Source organism: Rhipicephalus microplus, chromosome 10, assembly GCF_043290135.1.
Source record: "Rhipicephalus microplus isolate Deutch F79 chromosome 10, USDA_Rmic, whole genome shotgun sequence".
NCBI classification, from domain to species: domain Eukaryota; kingdom Metazoa; phylum Arthropoda; class Arachnida; order Ixodida; family Ixodidae; genus Rhipicephalus; species Rhipicephalus microplus.
Window position 1 is genome coordinate 18325472 of NC_134709.1, and position 16963 is coordinate 18342434.

Sequence of the window (16963 nt, forward strand, 5' to 3'; positions counted from 1 at the left end):
ATGGACTGAGCGCTTACGCTACACAGCCATCCACCGACCATTTGGTATATATAGAGCCATGCATAGTATCTTGAGCTGACATTCTGTGTCGGTATGGAACGTTCCTGTTCTGCATAATGAAACAATAAATGTTGACAAAATGCGCGGAAATTTATCGTGTGCTAATACATAGCCTACGGACAGACATGCTGATCTAAACCTGCCTCACATCGAAAGCTATCTCAATTACGAAGTTCTAATTATCAGCTGGCACCCTGTCTTTATAAGCAACAACACTTGCTTCGATAACCCTAAACACAATTAACTCCAGAAAAGCGTTTTAGGTGAGACACCAACCTTTACTCAAACCATAAACCTGTTTCAGATGGGAAACCAACTTTACAAGGCCATTTTCTTTAATTTTTGTTAGGCAAAAGGGTGTTTTGCTTCCTTGAAGTAGCTTTGAAGGTGCAAAGTGGTTTACACTATTGCAACTTGAAAAAGATGTAATTTTATAATTTTGATCAGAACAAGAGCGAGTGCTGCTTGATGAGTGGAGTAATAACAATTTCTTTGTGAAAGGCGACAACATTGAAAGACCTCTGACCGATTTATGTAACACCATTCAGATGAAAGGATACATCAAAGATGCTTTAGTACGAGAGGACCAGTGTATTATCTGATAAAGATTGAAATGCATATCACCAATCCTTTTATAGGGCGCTGCACTGTCCTGCCTCATTTGTTTGAGAAATAATGGTTCGAACAACTCATAATTCCTGAATCGAAAGTCCTCGCTACTCGTTTACGATCAGCTAATCGTACTTTGCACCCAATCAAAAATGAAATACAAACACGCTTATTTTCTTTATTCACAGCTGTTCCGACAGAAAGAGATCGCATCGACGTTCTTCGAAACGTAATGAATCATTCCGGATTTGCTCAGTGGCCGATAAAAGCTCGAGAAGCTATCGGAAATCGCAGTGAAGTACTTAAGGGACTCCCAATTACCACTTTCCTTGGTTTTAACATTGCACGGGACAACGGGAATCTTTCTTCTTACGCGATTCAGGTAGGTTAAGCCTGTGTTATGCGGCAAAGTTAACGACGTTCGAGAGTTCTCTGTAAGGTATACAGTGCTTCAGTTGGACACCTAAACTTTGACCGAGTCATTAGTAGAGCTGATAAAAAATAAAAAAAGCAGGTGCAGTACTGCTTACAAGAGCCCGTATATACAGTCGAACTCCTTTATAACAGACACTGATCTAAAAATAAAAAAAACTGGCTCTGTATCTGCGTTCTTCGACGGAAAAGTCGTCGAAAAACGATACACTTCTTTCTGAAGGGAGAGAGAGACATTAAAACGAATATTCGACGTTCTGCGCAATAGAATCGGTGAGCGGGGACTGGATGGATGGATGGATGGATGGACGGATGGATGGATGGACAGACGGACGGACGGACGGACGGACGGACGGACGGATGGATGGATGGATGGATGGATGGATGGATGGATGGATGGATGGATGGATGGATGGATGGATGGATGGATGGATGGATGGATGGATGGATGGATGGATGGATATGGCTGTACCCTTTAGATCGGGCGGTGGCTTGAGCCACCAAGCCGTTATGCGTGAGGTATTAGACGCCACCTGGCAGTGATTTCGAGATACGATTTTTTCTAGTTCGCAGAGCCACTGATAGGTGGCAGCACATGTCGTCTTTATAAAACGTAGAAAACGTTTGTTTTTTTTTTCCATATCTCCGCATTGCCAGCGCAGCGTAACAAGCACTGTGGTCTTTAGAAAATTGATTGCGTATCTATGCGTTTTAGAAATAAAATTACACACAGCCTAATACGTACGTGTTGATGTTTACCTCAAATATTCGTCCCACTCTCTTTTTCATGGACAATTTTTACAAGTATGAACGCAGCAAGCAGATCGAGATGTATGGGCGTAGATGAATCGCTTAAACTTTCGGCGGGTGGTTCAATCGTGCGACATACCAACCAACAGAAAGGCAGAGAGACAGACCAAAATTTCTGCGTTGAAGTATTCCAAGAAAGGCTATCATATCTAAAAATGAATGGTTATAAGAGACACCAGTGTGCATATATATTTAAGTAGGGGTTGATGAGGAAACCCATACCTGGTACCCTGCTTATAAGACACCCCATGTAAAAGACGATAATTGCTTCCTGATACATGTCTCTTATAAAGGGGGTGCAACCGTAGCAGTGCACATAATAACTGTCAATGAATAACACTCATTAGGCGCATATATTTATGCTATGTGGGGTTTAACGTCCCAAAACCACCATATGACTATGAGAGACGCCGTAATGGAGGGCTCCGAAAATTTTGACCACCTGGGGTTCTTTAAAGTGCACCCAAATCTGAGCACACGGGCCTACAGCATTTCCGCCTCCGTCGGAAATGCAGCCGCCGCAGCCGGGATTCGATCCCGCGACCTGTGGGTCAGCAGCAGAGTACCTTAGTCACTAGGCCACCGCGGCGGGGCATCTATTTATCATTGTTGGGGTTTAAAACCCCAAATCCACGATATGTATATGAGAGACGCCGTAGTGAAGGGCTCAAGAAACAGTGACCCCTGGGGATAATAGCGTGCACCAATATGCCCACGGGCCTCAAGCATTTTGCCTTTATCAAACAAACGCAGCCTTCGCAACCAGGATTGGATACGAGCACCGTAGTCACATGAGCACTGTGACGGGTAGTGAATCACTATCTACTCTTTCATTGGTTCCTAGACATGAATTGACCATACGTATAGCGCCGCCGCGGTGGTCTAGTGGCTAAGGTACTCGGCTACTGACCCGCAGGTCGCGGGATCGAATCCTGGCTGCGGCGGCTGCATTTCCTATGGAGGCGGAAATGTTGTAGGCCCGTGTGCTCAGATTTGGCTGCACGCTAAAGAACCCCAGGTGGTCGAAATTTCCGGAGCCCTCCACTACGGCGTCTCTCATAATCATATGGTGGTTTTGAGACGTTAAACCCCACATGTCAATCAATATGCCATACGTATAGGCAAAACTTGCAAACCTCTTCGCGCACTCATTATTGTTGGCCAATGGCTGCGTGTAACTGTTTATTACCGATACAAACCGTGAGTAATTGAGAGTTCTACGGAATACCATCTGGTCAGGTAAAGGTATTGTTCAAATGAACAGGTCAGGGGGGGTAGAAAAAGGGGGTAACAATTTAGAGCACAGGGTACTCTACTATGGGAGAGCATATTGCCGTCCCGAACGCATATAGAACGGAAAACTCATTGCTAGCACCCAAAGGGTGCCTGGCCAATGCGAAAAGAAACGTCATTTTGTTATGTTTTGGCATTGGTCCGTGACCTGCGTTTTAGAGAAGGTTACATTAGTAAACGACTCTAGATAGTGGATACATTCTTCCTCGTGCAAAGTGAAACAGTAGAGCTAAAACTAAGTCTAATGCTGGGCTAACTCTAATTTTTTTAATGAATCACTTGGTTTTTACTATGCGGGTTTTGATGGCGTGTCTGAAGCCCCGTTCCCAGCTTTTCATAAATTTCAAAAAAGGTTGTCGGTGCGTTCATTTACGATAAATGACGGGGCAGGCATGCGACGTAATATGATAAATACCGGTGCTCTTTACAGATCAACCAATTGGCATTCCGACTGGTGGGAAGGAACCAGCTGATACAACCACATAAAAATAGCAGCAAGCCGATAATCAGAGCATACAAGAAACTCGTTCAATCCGCATTGAAGATTATGAACGCAAACCTCAGTCACGAGGAACTAGAAGCGCTGGCCGACACACTCATCCATTTCGAAGGACAGCTTGCCAACGTGAGAAACGAATGTTTTTCGTCAAGTGACTCAAATATTGGAAGGACGTGTCGACTGCCATTTACCACCGTACTCAGAAACGCTCCTTGAGTTGAACTTCACTTGCCACCGCCTTCAATGCGGCGCGTTTGGAAAGCGTTCTTGCTGCCTCCGCACCGCCTAAAGGCCTGAACACACGTACGCATTGCAGCGCGTCAGCGCGTGACTTTGTGACGCGGCATCACACCCTCTCGCTATAGAGAGAGAGAGAGAGAGAGAGAGCACAACTTCACGTAGCCACGCGCCCTCTCTCTCCATAGGGAAAGGGCGCGGCCCTGCGTCAAGAAGTCCCGCGACGACACACTGCAACGCATAAGTGTGTTCAGGCCTTAATACAGCGACTCGCTTGCTGGATTCCGTGCCGACCGGTTGTGCCCTCGCGATCTCCGACGACAGCGCAGCTCTGGCCAACTGCGTTGGTCCTACGCCACCTCCAGCCGCAGGTCCCCTACGACGACGTCAGCGCAGCTCTGGCCTACGGGATTAGCCCTACACCACCTCCTGTCGCCGACAAGAGCTCTCGCAAGTGGTGCCCCGTCCTCGGACTCCTGTGACCGTGTTTCCATCTTTCCTGTCTCTCTTATGTCGTCGCTCACTGTCCTAGCGCATCTCTCTTTCTTTCTCTATACCTTTAAGCCTATCCTTTTAATCCCCCCTAACCCCCTTCCCTTGTGAGCTACTGTTGAGGTGTCGCTCGCTGAAGCAGACTGGGCTCACTTTTCTCTAGTTCTCCCTCTTATAACCACAATGAATAGACAGCGCGCTCGAAACGCGGTTGTGCTGCATTGATAGCCTTGGCAGGTCATGTTCCCGTCAAGGAGTGTTCTGAAAAGGAGGGTTAATCTCCTGTTGGAGTACGCTCTAATAGTAGAGAGGGCTCACTTGTTGCCGGAGTGGGTTACGCAGAGGCCTTTGAAAATGACCCTGGTCTTGCATTGTTGTTAGACCTAAATAAGGAGACTAATGGCTTCGTTTACATTTTGGACGCCACCTAATTAAACCAGCAGATCATGAAGCAAAGTAAGCTGTAGGAAGTTGTTTGCAGTACTGAAGTGTAATGTTTTAAGAATTATATAAACGAAGGAGTATTTTAAATGTTGTGTGAACAGCAACAAATGCTTCCGCCTTTCTCATTTCAACTTGGCGATCATATGGTGAACACTGACGTTACTGTATTATTACAAACACTTGCCACATCCTACGCGATTATTTTTGTCGCGTCAGAATAATTCCCAGTTATCGGCACGTAGTTTTCTGCATCGTATTGACGTTTTGAAGCGATAGCTTTATAAACAGCGCGTTTCTCAGAAATTCCGGCGTCGGTATCGGCGGTTTTGAGCGAAAAATCAGCATCTTACCCGTCACCGAAAAATCGAAAACTATGCAAATATAAATTATAAAAAGAAACCTGGGTCAGACTGGGGGTCCACCTCCAGTCGTTTGGGTCCGAGTGTGGATGGAAGCCGGGCAACTTTCGTGGCAAGCGGATGTTCTACCACGCGACTTCGCGTCTGCCTGTGAATACAGTGAAAATTGCTTCCTCTGCATCGAAATGCAGTGAAAGTGAGAACATGCCTTTCAAACATGCATTCTGTACACCTGCTTCACAATACAACACGAAATATTGCAGTGATAATGCGAGGTACAAGCGTCCATTGCCATTGGGCGTCAGAACACGCGATTATCATAATAACTTCGTGGTGTGAAGCGGATCACCCACTACAAAAGGCACATACGCTATACACCTTTTCACAGGAAGGAAAAAAAAAAAAACACCGCCATGATGGGCTGTGCGCGGGAGTACAAAAACTATGGGCGCAGTGTTGCCAGTGCATTTTTGAGGGAACGCGCCAATTTGCACAGCCCAAGGAGGGCTATGGCGGCGCCCAGGGAGGCGTTTATGAAAAGGTGAATACTGCGCGAAAAGGTGAATACTATAGTGTTGCCTGTAATTTACGGCTATGTCAAGATAATGGTGTTTCTATATGTTCCTGAGACACTCTTGTCATGAGCCCAATAACTGAAATGCTCAGAAAATTCAAAAATAATTTTAATAAGCAAAAAAGTGCAGTACCGAAACTGAAACCAAGCCGGGCGCCCTGTCTGCTTATGACGTACTATTCGATAAGAACCGAAGTCCTGCCGGCGCGTAGTATGAAAACTGTGAAAGCCAGACCATTGAAGCACCGGCCAAACACCACGGAGGAAGTAAGAAAGCTTTCCTGTGCTATAGCCGTGCCAAACACCACCGCCGTGCCTTTGTGGCCGTACAATAAACGCTGTAGCGTCCGTAGTAGCGATGCCATCGGCTGCGTCACTTCCGTTAACATGCCAAACATGACGTCACACAGGCAGTGTTGCCTATAATTCTGGCAAGCAAGGTGAGCTTTTCGAAGCAATCTTTAAACTTCATTTGCAAACAATCAGTGCATCTCTCAAGCCCGTAATTTGGCATAAATGACGGAAATGTGCAAAGAATGTACCCAGCGAATTTCCTTGAAATCCATTGACCTCGAAAAATTACCGGAGTTGGTCTTTAAGGCCACGCAGTGGGTGCATAGCAAGTTCGAAAAAGTTTAGTGCACTAAGTGTTTGTGGTATGCACTAGAAACTGAATATCGCTATCGCTTTCAACTCTTAAAGACGAAGCTTTATTTAAGGTCCCCTCATTTTTCACAGTTAGAGCTGTCTGCCCTTTTTTTTCATTAGCATCTACTTTCTTTTCTCTTTTATTTGGATCACCATTCGCTAACTAACTCAACAATAGTATTTTACAGCTGACGACCCCGCCAGAAAAACGTCGCAACGTATTGACACTTTATCACAGGACCACCATAGATGAACTGGAGAAGAACTTCACTCAAGTAAGCTGTCCAGCTATCGATTCCACTCCTTCAGACCTTCCCAAAGCATTTGCGGAAACACCTTCTCTAACGTGTTTCTATAGTAAAAACCAGTTGATTCAGTTATAAAGCGAGGTGATACTCGCGAGGTCTCATTTTTCTCTCAGATGCCACTGGGCTACTTGATCTCCAAAGAGCTTTCAGAGGTGAACATTACGGTAGCCGGAAACGAAACAATACAGAATCTCGCCATGGACTACTACCGCAAATTAGATGAGTTTCTTCGACGCGCCAATTGGTAAGTTGACAAAAATCTCTTGGCCGTCAGAAAAAAAATGTCTTTTCGGGTGTTTGTCGCATTTTTCCCCTCAAAGCAGCTGCTGTGTGCACGTACGCACAGTATCAACACACAGCCTTCGCATCCTCCTCACGGGAGGAGTTCACAAGCGCCACGTCCTCGGAAACAAAGGCTACGAAAACTTCTTTATAAATACGAAAGTTCAAAAAAATTTTGAACAATATTAGTGCCATACTCAATACTCACGTTTTGTTATCGCGTCATTGCACATGTAAGAGTTGCCTTAAGAAAACCGCGCCAAAATACCAAAATACATCGAGATAATGTTAGAACCTTCCGATGCGATTACGCGCACAACGCGAACATTACAGTTTTTTTTGGAACTTATTTGGCCAATAGCGATACGCTGGAATATTTGACAGCACAATGTATAGAGCTATAGAGATGCCCCGACCTGCTTCACCGCTTGACATTTTTACAATCGTTGGTGAGTATATCCAAAAACCAACATATCACATATTAAGGACGCCGCTTGACAGTTTTGTCGACGACAGATGCTCTGTCCTCCAATATTTGTGTAGGTGTACAACATGCATTGCTTGCTGCGATTTTAGTTCCCGTTTCACGGCCATAAGTTCAGCCAAATAAAGAGTTTCGTCTTGAAAACATTGTTTCCTTCGTCCACCTCACGACTCTGTAGCAATATACAGAGACACCGACACTAAAAAAAACCATTATCTTCATCGACGCAATTGGTTTTTCTTTTTGATTGTGTGAAGGTGGTCTTGATATTTTTGGGTTCATTTGTAAAACGACCCCTTTTATTTTCTTCAGCACCACGCTTTTCAACTACGCCGGCTTACGAGAAGTGCTCAAGTGGGCCGCGCTTGCTTCGGGCGAATTCCGCAATGCTTCGTTTGAGCTGACTAAAGCCGTCATGGGAGTGCTCGAAGAGAAGCCCAGGTGGGAAGTGTGCGTTCACACTGTCAATAGTGCGATGCCAGAGATCGTCGGCTACCTCTACGTCCTACGAAAGTTCACCGAGGAAGCAAAACAAGAGGTAATAATAGAAAGACTATAGAAACTTCGAATTCTGTTCTGTTCCATCGTAACTGTTTGAATTCTGTTCTGCTGTGAACAGGTAGAGGTCTATATTACATCGGCTACTCTATATCAATAAGTCCTACAGCGAGAAAAATAAATAACCAAGGTTACACAATAAACCTTGAATTCATTCTTTTGGTGCAATTTTTGTACGGCACTAGCTTCTAGCTACATTATGTTCCTTGCTTGGTACCCTCCGGTACGCTTCATGTCAACTGAAAGTTGTGATTTGAGACACACCGGTCTTGCGTGTGTGTTTCTGAAAATGTCTGTCTTCAAAATACGGCTATTTCCTTCAGTTACATGAAAAACTAGCTGCTCCTACATGACCAAGTTGCGAACAAAAACAATGCTTCGATATCAAGGAGATCGGCATAACTCGCCTTAATAGCTAATAGATCACCGAATGACCTTCTAATTTAATGAGAATACGGCTATTAACTTTCATGTCGTTCAAAATTTTCACTCTTTCAGAGACAAAATATCGCTCAGCCAAGTAAACCACACGGCAAAATAACATCGCCAAACGACTTCGGTGTTTTTGCAGGTCGAAGACATCGTAAAAAGAATCGCGGCTGTGTTCAACAAAACTATACGAGAGAGCGAGTGGATGGATAACGACACGAAAGCTGCTGCGGAGTTCAAGGTGCGCGGGCAATTCATGTTGATATTTGCCGAAAATACAAGCAGCCTTTTGCTCCTTGTAATTGAAACGACATTCTCCTTAACCCTTTGCGACACACATAATCATAAACTATCCATAAAGGTGGGAAAATTACTAATTCCATGCCAAGTTCTGGAGAACAAATTTAAAGCAGGCGGAAGTGTTGGGATACAATACTGTGTATTACACCAATTAACTGTGATTACAGTGTTATCTGATCTAATTACCATGTTATCTGATCTGATTACAATGTTATCAACGAAACTATTTGAGGAAGCGAGTGGATATACGACAAAGATAGCGTAAAACACCGCTTTACGCACCATTCACCTTGTAGCGCCCGTATAATAACCAAGCGTTATACCTGAAAACGATCGTGAAATACTCGCGCTGTATTTGTTCACGAGCGAAATCGAACGACCGACTTAGGTTACGGGCAATAGTTATAGTCTGACATCGAGCATTCATAGTAAGGTAATAAGATAATTAGTAATTTCCAAAACGACCCACGTCCAACATCTCATTAAATCCGGCACTGCCTTCACCGAAGCGATCACGACCGACTAAATGTTTCCCGCACAAGTGATACGAAAAAAAAAATTCGGTAGCAAGAATGTTTACCATGATATCAATGTACCTTCATTGCCAACATTGCTCAGAGATGGCAAAATTGAGTCGCTTGCGAATGAAGACGCCGCATCGCAAGGGATTAACAAGGTTTTCATTGTGGCGTCTTCCTTGACCCTTAATAACATTCACGAGCAGTCCTGATATGAGCACGCGCCCGAAATACAGTGCAGGATAGTCCGTATAGACAGGTGCGGCGAGCGTTGTGTGTGCGCGTTTATACGTTTTTGTTCGCACGCCTCTGTACGAAAAGAGGCCTGCCGAGAAAATGGAAACTTCGCTCTCTCCTTCCAAACTCTCCTACGCGGCAGCAAGAAAGGAAAATAGGAGGAAAAGAACGGCGGGGAGGTTAACCAGCCGATAGGCAGCCGGTTCGCTACCCTGCGCGTGGGAGGGGGATGGGGGAGATGAAAGATAGGGAGAAAAGAGGGAAGAGAGATAAACACAGCACATCAGGCAACACGCACGCGCACACTCATAGAAAAGCGGCAGCAAGATTCGGCTTTTCCGTACAGTATAGGCTTTCTGACCAAGCCCGACGTAGTAGTTCACGACCCTTTTCAGGTATAAAGCTTATTATTCAGTGTGCATTACACGGGCGCTACAAGGTGAACGTTGTGTGAAGAAGTGTTCTACGCTATATAGCCTTGTCGTATGTCCAACGATGCCAACTGGTTGTGGCACTGTATATAGCCTGGCTAACAGTTTGCAGACAGTAACGTTAATATTACAAGCCTGGACGTACGACTTCAAAGCTACCAAATTATACACCTGCCAGCGGAAAGTATACGTTCGATATGCGCTAACATACAGCACCATTTCGCAATTTCAGCTGTCGAAAATGGGCGTGAGAATCGGATACCCGAGCTGGCTGCTAAACGTGACATACCTGGAGGAACTTTACAAATACGTGAGTATAGTGTAGCAGTTTTTCTTTGTTTTTTTTTCTTTCTTTCTCCACCACCCTTCCACATTCGCGGGAACATGCTGGAATCAAGGTAACGTTGAAATGTAGCATAATGCAACAGATATCGGGATGTGAATGATGTCTTCTTCCAGATACCTCGGCTATACCTTAACGCTTCTTTTCTGGAGATGTATCACGCGATACAGCGAAACAACTGGATGCGAACACTGATGAACCTCAGGCGACCGTTTGACAAGGACAAGTAAGTTCGCAAAAACTTAATCAAGCTGAAGGCAGTGAAATGAACAAGTCGTGGAGAAGATATAAAAGCAATGATATTGGCTTCGTATTTTCGAAACATCTAATACCTGCTTACGCAATTCATGTCAGATTCTCAACGCTATTCGATATTCCAACATATATTTCTCATGTCCAGCAACATCAATATTGTTTACGCATATTTTTTTAACGTTACCCTGAAATGTAGCGGGCCTCACGCCCCCTATGCCAGGTCTTACTTCACGTATCGTTTTGCAGGAGATGAAAGCAAGAACGTCGCTTTGTGTAAACTGAGAAACAAGTCAAAGAGCCAATACGGTTAAGATTAAACAGAAGCCTTTAACTACGCTACTCTGCATAGGAAAAACAGCGCTTTCACAATGACAAATATGATGACTGAGAGAAAAAAAAAGTGTACTGATTGCTCCAACTTCTACTCCACAGCACGGCTGCACGCCCGGCCGTTGTAAACGCTCTTTACAGGCCGACTACCAACGAAATGAGTAAGAGCAGATTTGTTGACGTGATTATACTATCATGCATGTGAGTGAACAGGCATATATATGAAGCAATGAAGTGTATACTTAAGGGTTCGTTTTTTTTTCTTGTCAGACGCAATATTAATGATATCTAACAGACAATCATGCCAAGGAAAGTATAGAGGATAATGTTAGAACTAATTATAATGTAAATGTGAAGATATGCGTATGTAATGTGGTGTTTAACGTCCATAAACCACTATATGATTATGAGAAACACCGTAGTGGAGAGCTCCGGAAGTTTTGACCACCTGGGGTAAATGTAAAAAGAAAAGTGTATGTAAAGATGACTGGCAGGAACCAAACCGGCGACCTTCGAATAACGCGTTCTATATGGTCTACCAACTTACACGGTGCAGCCTCCATATGCTCCAGCACTTAGCTCTAAAAGAAGAATACGAAGAAATGTGCCACAGGAGTTGCACGCGTTGTGCTCTAATCAGAAAGTTTGCACTAGAGCCACATAAAGAACGAAAGTCGCTTCGCTCCATGCCGCAGCCGCGTTAGCTAAAGGAGTTTATGTTGTTCCAATTGATTACTACAGCGCAACTCCTTGTCAACTCATTTTGCTTCACCCTCGCGGCGAAATTGACTTATTTTTCTATGCTAGTACCCTTCTATAGTCCCTCTATATGTCATCCTTTCTCTCTTTTTCAGTGTACCCATCGGGCATACTTCAAGGTGCCTTCTATCAACATGGTCTCCCACGGTAATCTACTGCACTGATTCTCATTTCTAGTTAAGGTCAATCTACATACACGAGGCGAGGGTCGCGTTGCAGTCCACAATGTCGGTACACTCTTCCGTGTGTATACTTTGTAACGCGTTCACTGTTCGCTGAGTGATTATTAAACGAACTTACCGTCGGTTCTGAACGAGAGCGACTCGGCACGCAGCCAGATACAATAAATAGATGCTTAGCGACAAGAGACGAAATCATTCTCTTTAATTGGAATTCATTAAGCTCCACATTAAAAGGCACCTCCGCAGGCTCCCAAAATATAAAAAAGAACGCAATATTTTTTCATGATATTTCTCGTCCTTCTTCGCGCACTACTGTGACGTAGACAGTATTTCTCGTGACGTCTACACCATACATGTTCTCGATTGGTTGATATACGCAAAATATCACATGTGATTTGTCTCTTGCACTGCTTTGCCATGCAGCGCTGCCCATCCGTTCTTCTTTGTCTGGCATGAATATCGTCCAGAATCAACCGATCAAACTTCATTTTGTGTGTTCACAACTGCGCAAGCGGCGATAACTGCGTGCAGCCGAGAAGCGCAAGGAAGGAGGGAAGGAAAATAGGAGGAAAAGAACGGCACGGAGGTTAACCAGCCTATAGGCAGCCGGTTTGCTACCCTGCACATGGGAGGGGGATGGGTGAGATGAAAGATGGAGGGAAGAGAGACAAACACAGCACATTCGACTCAAAGTCCTGGTAGGCGCTAGCGCTTAGTGTTAATATTGTTCACGCGCATTCAAGAACTAAGGGGCGAGGAGGATGCATCGAGTGTATGAAGGAGAGGAGAAAATCACACCTTCGTTTTTAAGCGAGGGGTGGCGAGTAGCCCATTTAGGTCTCTAACCGATCAAGACAGACCGCTTCTTATAGAACCATTGAGCGGTGGTCACCAAAGACATTCTGTATAAAAACGCGCTTAAAGTTTTAACCGAGTCAGCTAAAACGTAAAACAGATGTCTGGTTCTTTTACCCCCACAGTTCACTCAACTTCGGAGCTATCGGCGGTGTAGTCGGACACGAAATGACGCACGGTTTCGACGACAAAGGTGAGATATTTTCGAACACGTTACTTGTGCTGAAAATAACATTGCGGCGAATCCATGTGCATCTTTTTAAACTAGCGAATGGCACTTTTGTGTCAGTTTTCAAGTGATCGTTCATTTTACAGCAAGGTTGTACTTGCCTTATCGAAACCCAAAACAGCGCGGGAAGACATGGACGGAGGACACACAGACGAACGCTCCCTCAACACTGACTTAGTAATTTGCTGTCCATGAAATATGCAACATGCGCAATAATAAAAAAAAAGAAATGTTCTACAATCCCGTGCCCTTGCCGACCGCTCGTTACAACCACTACAGCTAATTTCAATACACATTTAAGAAACCGTTGTTCTTCTTCAGTCAGAGCTAGTGACACTGAAGGCTGTTTCATGGATGGGTGTTAGTACCACCATATTGAGCTTTCAGCCATTTTGTTTTGCCTTTTTAACAGCCAAACAGTGTTGCGGTAGGCGCACACGAATGAAAACGGTCGGGTTAGTACGATGTTTCATGGCCTTAATGATTTACACGTCTCAATATGCGAATAATTGACGTTCACATCTTCCTACGGAGGGGGGGGGGGGTGGACTCGAGTATAAGTGCTTCGCAGAGTGGTGCGGGTATACCACGTGAAGGTTGCGTAATTGGGTATGGTTTGGGAATGCTTAATTGTTGTTTCGTCTTCATTACTCTTATTTATTGAACGAATGAGAGTCGAAGGCCAGTAGTGTAAGGTTAGAGTGAATGTCTCTTAATTGCTTGGAGCCGTCGGTGTATACTGGACGGAGAGGAGACGCCCTTTCACTGAATTCCAAACGCGCGCTCCGCCGCTTATATACACATTGCCTGCATTCGAGGGAGACAACACGAGTCGAGCATGCGCCGTGGGCGGCGCCTACGCCGAAGCGTGACATCGCACGACTAAGAATTCTCCGCACTTAAAGCGAGAGAATATCGGCTTAGCAGTAACCGATATGACGGCGCCCAATGTCTCACAGAAAATATATTCTATACCCATATGCGTGCGCAAGGTACCCGTTCAGGGGGGGGGGGGGCGAAAGGTTCGTCGCAGCGCTCCACTCAGTTCGTTAACATTCAACAGACTATCATGAATAGCTTAGCTGACTGCTGGCTATAGTATTGCACTTGCTTCAATGTGCTTAGGATAAAACCTGGCTAAACATTGCTATAGTCGTGGTTGACTTGTATATATCCTAGCCAGTCTTTATCTTGTATATTTTTTTCTGAAGGAAGCCAGTTTGATGCGGACGGTGCATTGAAGCAATGGTGGACAAATACAACTCGTAAGAAATTCAACGAGAAGGCGAAATGCCTTATATACCAATACGGAAACATCACTGACAAGGAGACTAACATGACGGTGAGAGCGCGAAACTGTTTCATTTAAGTAAGTTTCTAAAGACATTGCACTTATAATAAATAGCTATGCACAGCAAGGTTTCTTAAGAAAGTAACGGGTACAGCCGGAATATTTATTTATGACGGATGCTTCATACTTTGTTGCTTGCGTATTCCTTTTTCCGTCCTCGTTTACTTATTTGCTAACCAGCGTTACGAAAAGGCAGTCGTACTGAACAAAGACACTGATTGCATAAGCTATTATATACACTAATTTGATATGTATCAAATCATTGATTAGTACCAGCCGGCTCAACTCTGATCTATAATAGCATTTGCAGTGCCATGAAGTGCCACGCTATTCAGACGTCGTTAGTCTGGTTGGACTCGAAACCGTTCTAAGGCATCATGTGGATCTGTGCTATTTCAAGGATACCGTCGGTTAGCGTTGCCTTTAGGACCTTTTCCACGCGCTATCTGCACAGCCGCAACGCAATCGGCGAAGCTTTCACCCTCCGCTTAGGTGCAGCTAGGGGTGTCGGCACGTGCGTTGCGGCCGTGTGGGTAGCGCGTGGAAAGGCCTTTTAGATGCGGAGCATCTAATACTCGAGGCTTGTAGTGCGGCGCCGTCCGCAAGCTTCCTCCTCCTTCTTCCACCATCTGTGCATCCCTTCCTCCTCTACACACCACGCGCGCTTCACTCCTCCACCATCTGTGCACCCTTCCTCCTCTACACACCACGTGCGCTTCTCCTCTTCACGAACATTCGCTAGCTGTACAATGTAGCGCGCATGCGCCGTCACGCTTCGAGAACATCGGCAGCTGACGCGCGCGCATGCGCCGTTGCGCTTCTCCCCCTTCTCGAACATTCGACAGCTGACAGTGCATGCGCCGTCGCGCTGTATATATACTCAAGGTCGGCGCTCGCTCGCTCAGTTGCCGCTCGTCGGTTGGTTTGTACGGCGCGTCGACGTCCAAGGTCGCGGTGAAATGAATTCCAACGAATCCACAAACACAATGATCGACGTCCCTTCGACCAGCGCCGCCCTTTCGCATACGTGTGTACGTGTTCACTCATTTAACACCCCCTCCTACAACCACGTTAACCAATTTAGCCATCGACCCAAGTAAGTCGCAATTTAACACCCCATTTCCCAACCACGTTAACCAATTTAGCCATCGACCCAAGTAAGTCGCACTTTAACACCCTGTTAACCAATTATATGCTCCGCATCTTCCTCAGTGTTCCCCCGAGGGAAGCTGCGGGCAATTTTTTTCAATCGTGAAGAATTTGACCAACGAAAGTTATTGAAACCCGAGGTACAACTAAAGTGCCAGTTCAGCAATAACTATCTGACTTTGCGAATCGTGCTGTTAAAAAAAGCGAACTTCAATATTATCCTTTGGCCAAACAAGTTGCAACGCAGAGCAAAGGAAACTAGCACACATCTCATTCCACAAGCTGAGAAATTGACTGAGAATATACTATCCACTACTTAAATATGGTACCTTATACACTGCCTAGAGAATATTGATATTTCGTTTTTAGATCATTTTTATGAGCTCTTGAATTCTATTTCATAACTTAAATAGTACTTGCGCATCCTTCCACTGTGTATCTTGAGTGCACACCACCAGAAAAAAAGACGGTAACTCATTATTATATATGAATATATTTATTATTATTATATATGGTAATTAAGTATATATGATGACACCTTTTAGTAAAGGGTTGCAGAATGTAGGCACGGGTAGCGTAAGAGCTTACGAGCACTTACAAAAAAAAAACGGATTTACTTGAGCGAACTTTACGTATTACATATATACAATTAGTCTTATTGGTTTTCTTTATTAGCACCAACGAAAACAGCGCCACTTTTGAAATTCAGCCAATAACCAAGATAACAGTGTCCTCTTAAAAGCGACACATCGAAATGCAGGTCAACAAGACAATGTTTCGCGAATAGATATTTTGCATGCGCATTTGCGAGAGCCAAGCTTTTAAGTCGAAATACTCATCAGTCGATTCTCCCTCCTCCTGCATACAGCTTAATGGGAAGAACACCGTTGGCGAGAACATTGCCGATAACGGAGGTCTGCGCGTGGCCTTCAAGGTGAGGCCTTGGCAAGAAGCGCCGCTTCTTTCGTGTCAGCTCTCGTATTGCTTCGTTTATCAGTTTTAGCGAAACAAGCAACGTCATCGATGCTATAGTTCTCACAGTGGTTTCTCATGGCATATGTTGCTTGCTTTTGAATTAGATTGAAGTAGATCCCTCAACCATTTCCAGTGGCTTGGATCAAATCGGATGGCACTGTAAATCGTGGTCACCTGTGAATTGCAGACGATTCTACCCGAGAACACCTCACTTGCTACTTTCGAAACAGGGGGGGGGGGGGGGGGGGCAAAAAAAAAAGCTCGCAGGCTCCCGGCTAAGACGGCTCAAAGCCGTCCTAGCCGTCACACTTCACCCGTCAAGCAGGCAAGGCGTGCTTGACGTATGTGCCGTACACTTGCAACACAAGTCTTAAGCACCCCAGAATACACAAGTACAAGCTTGCTGGTGGTGCAGGATCCTCTGAAGTGCGCGCTGACTGTACTGTGTTGTTCAGAGTTGCTCCCGCAAGCCTCAAGTTACACAAGGCCCGCACGGTGTCGCACACACTGCCCATATAGGGAAAAAAAAGC

General features: G+C 45.0%; 1 protein-coding gene and 1 long non-coding RNA gene across 4 annotated transcripts in view; one reads left to right on the forward strand and one right to left on the reverse strand.

The window, feature by feature from the left end:
* LOC142774609 (uncharacterized) overlaps positions 1–16963 on the reverse strand; it is a 160702-nt gene that overhangs the window by 21756 nt on the left and 121983 nt on the right. The window lies entirely within an intron of this gene.
* The window catches only part of LOC142774177 (neprilysin-1-like), a 43105-nt gene that overhangs the window by 17725 nt on the left and 8417 nt on the right, over positions 1–16963 (forward strand). For 2 of the 3 annotated variants that reach the window (XM_075874569.1, XM_075874571.1), the window contains 13 exons: positions 858–1051; positions 3635–3829; positions 6646–6732; positions 6879–7009; positions 7844–8069; positions 8661–8759; positions 10237–10314; positions 10464–10573; positions 11035–11093; positions 11787–11838; positions 12854–12921; positions 14169–14299; positions 16326–16391. In XM_075874569.1, coding sequence (XP_075730684.1) covers positions 858–1051; positions 3635–3829; positions 6646–6732; positions 6879–7009; positions 7844–8069; positions 8661–8759; positions 10237–10314; positions 10464–10573; positions 11035–11093; positions 11787–11838; positions 12854–12921; positions 14169–14299; positions 16326–16391 — 1496 coding nt within the window. The remainder of the gene's footprint in view (positions 1–857; positions 1052–3634; positions 3830–6645; positions 6733–6878; positions 7010–7843; positions 8070–8660; positions 8760–10236; positions 10315–10463; positions 10574–11034; positions 11094–11786; positions 11839–12853; positions 12922–14168; positions 14300–16325; positions 16392–16963) is intronic. The other variant, XM_075874570.1, reaches the window with a different exon arrangement.